The following is a 12,003-nucleotide window of genomic DNA, read 5'->3' as shown; positions in this document are numbered from 1 at the left end:
CTGATTTCAAACTATATTACAAAGCTATAATAATTGAAACAGTACGGTACTGGCATTAAAAACAGACAAACAAGTGGACCAGAATTGAGACCCCAGAAATAAACCCATGCGTATGGAGTCAACTAATATTTGACAGGGAAGCCAAGAATACTCAGTGGGGAAAAGATAGTCTCTTCAGTAAATGGTGTTAGGAAAACAGGATATTCACATGCAAAAGAATGAAACTGGACCCCTATCTTACACCACTCACAAAAATTAACTCAAAATGGATGTCTGAAACCATAAAACTCCTAGAAGAAAACATAGTAGAAAACTCCTTGAAATTGGTCTTGGCAATTATTTTTTGGATATGACACCAAAAGCACAAACACCAAAAGCAAAATTAAACAAATGAAACTACATCAAACTAAAAGCTTCTTCACAGCAAAAGAAATAACTCACAAAATGAAAAGGCAACATATTGAATGGGAGAAAATACTTGCAAACTACATATACTTTAAGGAGTTAATATCCAAAATGTCTAAGGAACTCATAGAACTCAATAGCAAATCATCATCATCATCCAATTTAAAAATGGGTAGAGGATCTGAATAGACATTTTTCCAAAAAGACACACAAATGGCCAACAGGTACATGAAAATGTGCTCAACATCGCTAATCATCAGGGAAATGCACATCAAAACAATGAGGTATCACCTCACATCTGTGAGAACGGCTGTTATCAGAAAGATAAGAAATAGCAAGTGTTGGGAATTCCCTGGTGGTCCAGTGGTTAGGACTCCACGTTTTCACTGCTGAGGGCGCAGGTTCGATCCCTGACCAGGGAACTTAAGATCCCACAAGCTGTGTGGCACAGGCAAAAAAAGAAAAAAAATAGCAAGTGTTGGTAAGGACGTGGAGAAAAGGGATCCCTTGTGCACTGTTGGTAGGAATGTAAATTGGTGCAGCCACTACGGAAAGTAGTCAAATAGAACTATCATATGATCCAGCAATTTCACGTCTGGGTATATATCCAAAGGAAATTAAATCACTGTGTCACAGAGATATCTGCACCCTCATGTTCATAGTAGCATTATTTATAACAGGCAAGACATGGAAAAAAGCTAAGTGTCTATCACCAGGTGAATGGATAAAGGAGTTGCAGTACATACATATGCAATAGAATATTATTCGGTCATTAAAAAGAAAATCCTGCCATTTGCAACATTATAGAAAAACCCTGAGTGCATTATGGTAAGTGAATTAAGTCAGAGAGAGAAAGACAAATACCGTATGATCTCACATATATGTGTAATCTAAAAAACCTAAACTCATAGAATCAGAGTGTACAATTGTGTTTGCCAGGGTGGGGAGAATGGATGAAGGTGGTCAAAGGGTACAGATATAAGATATATTACTTGTGATATATACATACATAAAATATCACACTGTACACCTTAAATGTACACAATGTTACATATGTCAATTACATCTCAACAAAGCTGGGTGGGAGGGTGGGGAGAAAGAAAGACGTGAGGAGTGGGCTGGAGGAGAAGGATGGAGAAAGGAACTAAGCACCTACTTTCAGAGGCCATTTCAGATTCTTTCCAGCACTCACTCTGTATATGCTGGGCTGGGTGCTATGTGACACACACTTGCCATCTACAACTAAGTGACAAGAGGATGAGAAAGATAAACTAGAAGCAAATTCGCAAATTCTGGCAATAACTTTTTCAAAGCCATTAATGTTACCAATAGTAAGTGATAATAACTGGGAAGACAAAAGACACAGCAAATGATAACGTTTGTCCTGCTTTGTGAGAAGCTGAGGATGAAATGTAGGATTACTACTTTATATTTTGCAAATCTTACATTTACACAATGTCATATTATCAAAACTCTTAAGCCTTTTGAAAGTATGGCCAATCACATAAAAAGAATGACAGGCTCCACTCACAAAGGGGAAGGGACACTGTTTTAAGTCATTTGGATGAGATTTGCCAAAGACTCGTTCTGTGCTGTGCCCCAGTGATTCCAAGGACAGCAACCAACATTTCCTTACAAGTGAAATCAGATTAAAGAACATTAAGTCAGTTGTTTTTATGGGAAAATGAAACAAATGTACAGTGTGAGGAGTGTCGAGTATTCATTCGTCCAACATTTACTAAACACATACGTGTACCAAGCATTATTATGCTAGTTGAGCGAAGTAAATATTTAAAACAAATAATACAGCTTCTGCTTTCTGGGAACTAACAATCTAATGAGGAAAGTTGAGATGGAAATACTTATATAAGATGTTATGGAAGAAGGGTAGAGTATGCCAGGGAGGGCAGGAAGAATTTTACCTGTTTGCTTTGGATATTGAAATGTAATATAGGAGCAGAAGAGTTTATTGGGCGGGGGGAAGGCGGCTAGTTTCCCAAAGTATGTTCTGTAGAATGCTAACCTGCTAAATTTGGAGACAGGAGACAGTGTGGGTATTTCCATGGTTAAACACTACATATTACAGCCCTCCTGTGGAGATTCACTATGAACATTAGCAAATTAGCAGCTCTAAGAAGTCCACTATTAAAAACAAAAGCACAAACCTATCCAACTTGCAGTTCCCATTGTAATTACTCATGGAACCCTTTTTAATAGAATAGCACCTATAAACAACCTTGGGAACAAATTTTGGGGAAACAGGTTGTACGGCCGTCAATGGCACTAGACAGCTGCCAACAGTGCAGGAGAGGATGAGCCCAAAGCCAGGAGAATCCCTTTGGGCTGATTTCATTAGTTGCTGCATAACATTTCCAGAGCTACTTAACAAAAGTAAGCAAATAGGGATCTGTAATACAAGATCAAGCAAGAAAAACACAAACCCACAGATGACTCCTGAATCCTTATTTTGATCACAAACATTGGTCTTCTGAAATGTTAACTCTTACCAGAGATAAAATATATGAGAGATGAGGATGCTGGGACATGACAGGCTATGGGCCTTAGCCTATGTCTGTGCAAACATGTAAATGTCAATTATTGGACCACTCCTGTAATATGATGGAGAAAAAAGCTACTTAAATGAAACCTCAGTTGCAGTTTCAAGAAATTCAAAGAGCCAAGCCCATTTAACCAAAAACTCATTCATACCAACCAGTCGACCCCATTTCTCACATTGTGCCAGGGTGCCTGGACTCTAACACAAACGCATTTACTATATTCTAGCTGATAAAGAACCTTTGCTCATTTCATTAACATTTATTTTAAATGTCCAGATGGCATACTAGATAGTAATGAAGTCACAGATTAGTAAAAGCTTCTCATGACCATCAACCATTCCTTATACACACAATTCTGATCTGGGCACTGCATTTCAGTTTGCTCAATGAGTTAGTGAGACAGGCTAGTTAGTATAGAGAAATTTGTTTCTTTTCTAAAACATCCCACAGAAAAAGACCAACTGCTACAATCAATCAGATTCTGCACTGGTTTTAGGACAAGCGATGGCAGGTGAATGTTTCCATTGATTTTTCTCCTCCTCTGGCCCTTGTCTGGCCCCCTTCACTGATGCTGCAAAATATCTGTTCCTTACACTGAACACAGCCAACTCACAATTTCCTGTGTATGCCTTATTTACAAGATGGATGAAATGCTGCCTATTCTGTACTCCACTGGTATTACTCTCTCACAACATTCATTTGCCATCCCCTTGTATGTGCATGAGAAATGCAAAACAATTTAAATATTAGTCTAAGGTCAAACAAAGAAGCCCCCTCAAAATACATGTCCATCACAATGATTATTTTAAGACTCCTGCCACAGCTCCCTTTCTAGTGCGTCCTGCAGTGGACTAGAACACACTCTTCCAAGGTGGTGGCGTCTGTATGGAAAGGTGGGGTGGAAATAGGCACTGCACCTGCTGTCAGAACACCTGCATATGCCCGACTGGACCTCTTGTCAAGTGTGTGGCCTCAGATGACTTCACAGCTCACTCTAAAATGAGAGGGTTGGACTGAATGATTTCTAAAGTTTCTTCTCATTCTAAAGATTCTTACTTTCATTCTTTGTGTCATCAAGTACCATTTCACTGTGGAGAGTTGTTTAAAAATGATTGATGGCTAAGTTACAAAAACCTGTCAATTCCTCTAACGCTTGGATCACTCAGATTCCTATTTGCTCAGCTTATAATATCTTTGAAATTGTTGGCATACAACTATTATAGTTCTAACTTCTCATTTTCTTTGCAAATTCTAGCCAATAAGGCAAGATAATTGCATAACTGATATACTCAGTATACAGAATGCAGTCATGAGGCATGAGACATTTTTTATACACTGCCTTTTAAGGCCCATAGTACAAACTTCTGTCATTTAAAAGTGGCTCCTAAAATGCAGCCCAAGAAGGCATTCAAGGGAAATCATCTCAGAAGCTTGCTGAATGTGCAGATTCCTGGGCTCCAGAATTTGCATTTTAACGCGTACTATGGCAATCCTTATACCACCGAAATTTTAGAAATACTGACTAAAGATTTCAACAGTAACTAGAAATTATTTTTGAAAATTAACTATTGAAAAAAATGGGGCACAGACCTGAATGTTAATCTGAGAGGGGTTATTTATTAGATAATTTACCAAATTTGAGGTTTTGAAAGTTGCATAAATTATTGTACCTTAAAATTTCCCAAACAAATCTCTTCCTAACTACACAGTAAGGAGCATACGAACGAGACTGTAAGTAAAGTCCATTCTTTAAAAAGGTACTAAAATCTTTCAACTAAATGCATGAAAATGCAAATAATCACATTTTTATGTCCTGGGATTAGGCCAAGATGGCGTTTATGTTTCTGAAGCAATCCACAAAGCCAAGATTGAGGTTTCAGAGGAAGGCACCAAGGCATCTGCAGCTACAGGTATGTTCCTAAGGGCACAGTGTCAGCAACACTCAGTCAGCTGCTTCCCCCTTATCTCCCTTTGTTAGATTTATCCAGTTCAACCTTCACACTTCTAAGCCTCCCCACTAAAAACCCAAGTCCAGATGTAGTAGAGCATTCTAAAAAAAGAAATGTTAACAGAACAAAGTTTTTGAAAACTGATGGGAGAAAAGAGAGAGCCATTTTGAAAAGGATTTGTAGCACGACCCCATAAACAAGGAATAGAGTCATTTTGAAAATTACCTTCAGGAAGGAATTTATTCCATGGAATATTTTGAAAATAGGACACAGTGTTGGCTAAGTGGTATCTTTTCCCTTTAATTTTCCCATTTGCACCCCATCATAACACTAAACAATGCTATATCATTAGGATGCTTTTATTTCTCCAAAAATCAAGGCATATAAGTGACTTCGTATCCAATTTTAATAGTGACTTTCCTCAAATGAAGAGAAAATACAACGGGATTCTATTCTTTATCTTTCCTGCAGCTCTGTTGTTACTGAAAAGGTCTCGGATTCCTATTTTTAAAGCAGATCGGCCATTCATCTTTTTCCTGAGAGAACCCAACACAGGTATTACAGTATTTTTTGATAGGAGTCACATAAATTAAGTATTTATCAGCATCTCTCTAGCAACAAAGCCTCGTTTGTCCACCCTAACCTAAAACAAGCATTCCTTCTAGCTGGTTTCCATGGTGCTTCAGAAGCTTCTCAGTTGCTATGTCATGTATCCTGAGAAAGGGGAAGATTTCATAACTACTGAGCAAACTAATAACCTCGGTGGCGTTTTTGCCTTCTGTTTCTCTCAGCTCATTTATAGTTGATGTAGGTCTTTAAAAATTCAGGTTTCTACTTCTGGGGAGACTTAAAGTCATGAAAGTAAAATAAATGATAAATCTTTTTTCCCCATTGTTGCCAAGCTTTCTTGGCCTTGGAGGATGAAAGAATTCCTTCAGGCCACTAGAGTGTCCAAGCAGTCCTCTGGCTCTCAGCACCCCTAGTATCCTAGGGAACGCACCTGCATTTCTATAGTTTTCCTGTTGATCTTTCTCAAGCTTGCTGAAGTTACACAAAAATCAAATGTTCGCCCTAGTACTTGTTAGGTCCCACCATACAACCTCATCTTAATCCAAAGAGGGGATGGTACAGGCAGAGCCTTAGCACATCAGAAGGACAAGCAGAAGTCCTTTAAGCATCAACAACAGTGAACAAAGTATTCAAGTCATTCCTCTTAATGTTGCCCCACCCTCTCTGGCAATTACTTATCAGCCTAGGAAAGAAAAAGAGATTCTCAGTAAAGAGTTGTTGGCAAGTCTAAACAATGTGTCAAAAAGAAATAGGATGGAACAAGTCTAACAAAATCAAGCAAAAGTGGATCTACTTTAACTAAACATCAGGCATTATTTTTATTTATGGAGAGAAAAAAAGTCAAGTTAGAATAATGAAAATTACGCATAGGTTTTACACAAATTGTTAAGGAAATACTGTCAACATCATTTTATCTGAGAATCATTTGCATACTGCTGTAACTTATGCTAGAAATCAAAGACACTTGCGACAAAAAGGATGAAGATAGTCATTCACTAGGAAATCATCTATTGGGGGATTATTTGGGGAGAAAAAGTCCATCAACAAAATATATCCTCTTAGTATTTCACCATGATCATCCCAACCCCATATTTATTAGATGAAAATGTCACTTATCACTCAGAACAGGCAACAGAGAGCCCTCTCTTAGAAAGGATATAGGTCAAAAAATGAAAGATGAAAAAAAAAAGACAGGTTCTACTCCCTCAAGAAACAAAGAAACAGGACTAAACTTGAACAGAAAGGTCACTGTCAAAAGCTCATAGCCAATAAAGGTTGATGACAGTTAAGAGAGAACAGTTTCTCTTTTGGAATTCAACTGCATAAAATGATGTAAAATCTTTGAACTACCTAGTAAAGGACACACCACTGTTTCCGTGCTAAGAGTTTCCAGAACGGCCATAGTAAACAGAATGAAAATACAATCCAAAACCAGTTCCATAATCCGCCGCACGTCTAAATATAGTCCTTGTGAATGTATTTACCTCTCTTTCTGGGAGGTACTTGCCCATAACACACAAGGCAAAGTGGCTATTCTTCTGGTGACGGGGTATTGAAAGGACAAATGAGTCTCAGCCTTCAGTACACCAAATTGACAAAGCTTACTGATAAGGGTAAATAATGACTCAATCAGTTGACAAATGGGACACATACAAGAACATTACAAAAAATGATCTTAACCTGAAAATTAAACTGTTGGAGAACATCATTTGTCCAGCCTACAGCCATCCATCCATTGATCTTAAGGGCCTAAAAGACATGATATTCCCCTCAAATGTACTCCCCCTCCCCTTTGCTTACAAAAATTCTGCAGTATTTCACTAATTCAACTAATATGCCCAGTTTCTTAAAATGTTAAAAAAAACCTGCAAGAGATGAGATATTAAGCTTGAATTTTGATGGGTTTCAAAGCTTGTGACTAGGTTTTGGGATGAGGGCATAGAGTATGGAGGCAGAGAGATTAAGGACAAAAAGAGGAGACAGAACAAACTGCTTCTTTCCAACTCCCTCTAGGGTTCATACCCCAAAATGTATTAAAGGTCAAGCAAGAGTCTAAAGGATTATTACTTCATGAGCAACCTGTGAAATGCAACTAAGAACTTTCTGATAAGGAAAGTGGCCAAATATTGGACTAGATTGAGTCCCTTTCCTAAATATTCTTGTTAAGTATTAACTTTTATCTGAATGACTTGTAGTCCCCCTCCTGTTAATCTCAGAATCTAAACATATATAATTTAAAACCAGACAGTATATTCTGGATTTTGTGTATCTCTTGTTGAATTTAGCAATGTGACTGCAGCTAATTACCTTAACAATTCCATTTACTAAATGATATCCTGCTTAAAGGTATTTTGTAGAGGTGAAAAAATGTTTAAAGAATTGCATATGAAAATACTATTTAACACTACATTAAATGTTTTTTTTTCTTGACAGCATTTGTCTTCAGCATTGGGAGAGTTTCAAATCCCCTAAACTGAATTAACAGATCTCAAGCATGTTCTCCACTTTCATCGATGCTTTTCTTCATAAAAAGTTACAATTTCATTTTGCTATACCCTTGATTTTAAAAATGTTCTGCTAAAGTATAAAAAGACAAGGGTATGTGATTTTCAAATATTATGAACCTAAAAATACTTCAATTTTACCATAATTTTATAAATTTATTTCACCCTCTCTTAATCTAAATGTATTTTAGCCTTCTTTTCTACTGGTTATCCCCAAAGCACTACAAGGCACAGCAGTGATCTATGAATGGTAAGTGAGTCAGGTCACAGGGTCACGTCCTCAGTAAGGACACGTGAGGCCATGTTGGACTGAGGGCGGACAGTGAATAGTGTTCAGTTTTCCTTATCCTGGATAACTTAGGGAGAATGCAAAATAAGCAAAGTCATTTGAAACATGTTTCCTTTCCATTTAGCTTCTAAATAAAAAGGAGAGTTGAAGTGTAATAGCAGAGCAGAACAAAGAGATCCCTGTTGAAACCCCAGTCTGTTGTGAGACTTCTGTAAGTATGGCATCAAGCTGCTAAATGCTAGACGTTTCAGAGTATGTGGTATACCCCAAACTTACAACTCCCTGACCGACGGCTTCACCTTAGTGCCATCCACAATCCTAGTGAGAAAGGAAAAGGGGTTGAAGGAAAGTAAGTAAGGAAACCAATAAAGTCCAAAGGCGTCTGCTTTTTAAACAGCTTTAAAGAGTCTGCCTATCCGCCACAGATACCATCATTTCCATTATCTAGGCAGAAACGGAGCATGTTGGAGTGGCCAACAAAATCTAAGAACATAGAGTAAAAAGACAATGCAGATTATGTAACACGTAATTACAGTTAGGTTTAACAAATGTGAACTTCAAGTGGTGTATTTTTCCAATGCTAAAAAGCAAGGCCTTTAAAATTCCATTATCTTAAGATGGTTTTAAATGATTACTTTAAATGTGATTATTTCCTAAACCACACAAGAGTAAAATAGAGCATTTATTGATGGAATAACAAAAGTGCTTTTCTTAAATATTCTTCAAAATACATTTGTACAACTTACAATAATATATCCAAAATAACTGTATATACAAAACATTGCCTAGTTTTAATGTATGTGCTTTTTTCCCCAAAAATTACAAAGTAACTTCTTTTTTATTTTTTTGGCAAAGTTCAACCTTAACAGAGGTGACAATTTTAAAGGTTGGTTTAAGAAAATAGAACCTGAGGGAAATTGACACGCAAGAGTCAATGACAAGCAAGAGATTTGGAGGAATATTTTTAGTTTGTTAAATAAAAATGTTTTTTAGAGTGATACTTTTCACATTACAAAAATAAACCAAAATGAAGAAAAGGTCACTGTAAAATGATGGAAAAAGGATCTGTAGACTTGCTCTTAGTATTTCAAAAAGCCAACAATGCATGTCAAAAAATGAATGCAAGATCACAACAGTCTTGTATTTACTTTGTATTTGGAGAAGGTAGTGAAATAAGTGGCCACATTCTGTTTTCTTTTAATTGCTATTAATATGGTTGATCTGATTGGCTCTTCGATGAATTTCATCCAAGAAGTTCTCCAGTTGTTCTATTAGCATTCTTTTTTTAAACCTGTATAAAAAAATAAGTAATAGCACTCTCAATTTCTTTTTAACAAATAGTTATATATCAGTATAATTTTTTTTAAAAAAGAGAAACTGCCTTGGAAAGATTTTTCAAAGTGAGATGAAAATGAAAATTCAACAACTTTGTGATATATAAAATCTCTTGGAAGATTAGAAAATTATTTTATCAGTAGAGTATTATAGTTTGTTCCTAAAACAAATAATCCAGGCCTAAGTACAATGGGAAAGAGGTTATTTCTTCCACAATCAAAAAGGAAAAGGGGGGAGAAAAAACCCTAATAAATACAAGGGTTATAAATATTCCAGCAATATGGGCTCCCCAAGCAATGACTCCAATAGCTTCTTATGCTCTTTGAACACTGAATGTTGAATGGAATGTGAATAAAATATGAATATAATTCCCCACAAAATGGAAGAAGAAATGAAATTTGGGCAATTGCATTTAAACTGTGGTGTTCTACTATTACAATTTGAAAACTAGCAAATCAAGGACAATTAGACATCTGTAGTATAGGATACAGCAAAGTTCAAGTTGCAAGTTTTAAATTTTTGCGGTAATAAATATAGTAGACTAAAATTGCTTTTGTCTGCTTAAGTATTAATACTGCTGATGCTTTTCAGAATATCCCAAAACACTGCCCAATCTATACCTACTTCCTCTCTACTTGTACACTAATATGACTACCGACCATAATATTACACAACTCTCTAAAAGGTGGCAGAAGTAGGGCTTCCCTGGTGGCGCAGTAGTTGAGAGTCTGCCTGCCGACGCAGGGGACGTGGGTTTGGGCCCCGGTCCGGGAGGATCCCACATACCGCGGAGCGGCTAGGCCCGTGAGCCATGGCCGCTGGACCTGCACGTCCGGAGCCTGTGCTCCGCAATGGGAGAGGCCACAGCAGTGAGAGGCCCGCATAATGCAAAAAAAAAAAAAAAAAAAAAAAAAAGGTGGCAGAAGTAGAATCCAGGCACCCGGAATATAGCTAAATCGATGATGAAGTTTGAGTTGGCAGAATGTTACATAAAGAGCAGAATTAGTTAAATACTCAATATCAATAATATGAAAAGTTATGGCCTTATCTTGAAACTTCAAAGTAACCTATGCTCTAGCCACTCATAGAAAAAAAAAATAGAATTAACAGCTTTATCTAAAAAAACCTTTACATGTAGGATGGAAGAAACTGGGGAACTAATTAAAGGGTGGTTATATTGGAAGGTCAGATGAGACAAACGCTAAGTTTTCTTACATTACTAAAATTCTAAAAGTCTTGAAGAAGAAATAAAAAAAATGCTTTTTTACTCACTGAACTCATACAACTATGCTTTCCAGTTAATTGTACTTCATAGTTACCATTTATAATCTTGATCCACATTCCTTGTACTAAAGTACATAATCCTGGGCTACTGAGGCAATCAGAATAAGGCCCATTTGTCCAGCTCTGGTCCCCTTAATTACATGTTTTTCCACATACAAGTGAACTGCATTCAAATATTGCCTTTCAAGATTACGTTTCATCACTAATATTAACTGTAGCTCAAATATACAAAGGAGAAAAATTAAAGACTATAACATATAAAGACACCAAAAAGCCACAGGGTAGGATAAACGAGAATTATGCAAGAATCTGTAATGTGTAGAGAGAAAGGGTCCATGATTTCTGAAGAATTTCTGTGTAGCTATTTTTTAAGTGAACTTCCTTCAATAAACTGAAAAAAAAGAGAGAAGTACTTATATACAAAGGGGTGTGTCATATACATGCATAACGACACAAGTATAAAACAGATACTGTTAAAATACCAACTACAGAAAACTGGGGACTCACTGCCTCATATCATAATGTACAACAGATTATTTACCTTGATGCTTCTTTAATGACATTTTGTAAAAATATTAGTCTTGTTTGTAAACTGCCTTGCACATGCTTCAGTAAAGTGAAGATCCTTTCATATTCTTAAAACGAGAAGCAAAAAGAAAAATTAAGTGGCTTTAATTTGCATTCTTATTCAATATTTTTCTATTACAGCTTACTATATCAAGATATACTAAGACAAAACCAAAACTAGTCTACATAAAATTTTCACTGCTCATTAGAGATTTTATAATACACATATTTCATCATACATCAAAAAAGATAAAATAGCTTTTCAAACACTGCTTTTTTTTTTGGTAAAAGTTCTCAATAGGGTATCAAATATAAAGCTTAGAAGGATGAGTAAACAGCTTTTTGGTAGTGCCACAGAAAAATAAGAAGTGGCCTTTACAAAAATCCATCCTTATGACAAATTCTAAATTACAGCTAACCTTGGGAGTGGATAAAATAGAGCGGGGGAGAAAAAAAAAGTTAAGAGTGCTGTCTCACAGAAATAAAGACGCAGATGTAGAGAATGGACTTGAGGACACTAGGAGTGGGAAGGGTAAGCTGGG

At 36.6% G+C, this 12,003-nt stretch overlaps 2 protein-coding genes across 6 annotated transcripts in view; one reads left to right on the top strand and one right to left on the bottom strand.

Moving 5' to 3' along the window:
- SERPINE3 (serpin family E member 3) overlaps window positions 1-7,995 on the top strand; it is a 31,919-nt gene extending 23,924 nt beyond the window's left edge. The window contains exons 8-10 of the mRNA XM_030882385.2: window positions 4,787-4,873; window positions 5,384-5,467; window positions 7,916-7,995. Coding sequence (XP_030738245.2) covers window positions 4,787-4,873; window positions 5,384-5,467; window positions 7,916-7,959 — 215 coding nt within the window. The 3' untranslated portion in view covers window positions 7,960-7,995. The remainder of the gene's footprint in view (window positions 1-4,786; window positions 4,874-5,383; window positions 5,468-7,915) is intronic.
- Window positions 1-12,003, bottom strand: part of INTS6 (integrator complex subunit 6) — a 112,686-nt gene that overhangs the window by 15,510 nt on the left and 85,173 nt on the right. For 3 of the 5 annotated variants that reach the window (XR_009559715.2, XR_009559716.2, XM_060287806.2), the window contains exons 17-18: window positions 11,436-11,529; window positions 9,424-9,566 (exon numbers count right to left, since the gene is read on the bottom strand). Coding sequence is in view for 3 of the 5 variants with exons in the window: in XM_060287806.2 (XP_060143789.1) it covers window positions 9,473-9,566; window positions 11,436-11,529 (188 nt within the window). In the remaining 2 variants the exon portion in view is untranslated. Of the gene's footprint in view, window positions 1-6,661; window positions 9,567-11,435; window positions 11,530-12,003 lie in introns of those variants that run through there. The other 2 variants (XM_030882380.2, XM_030882382.2) reach the window with 1 other exon arrangement.

This window comes from Globicephala melas, chromosome 18 (genome assembly GCF_963455315.2).
Source record: "Globicephala melas chromosome 18, mGloMel1.2, whole genome shotgun sequence".
In the NCBI taxonomy this organism is placed as follows: Eukaryota; Metazoa; Chordata; class Mammalia; order Artiodactyla; family Delphinidae; genus Globicephala; species Globicephala melas.
This window is presented reverse-complemented; position numbering and strand designations above follow the sequence as displayed.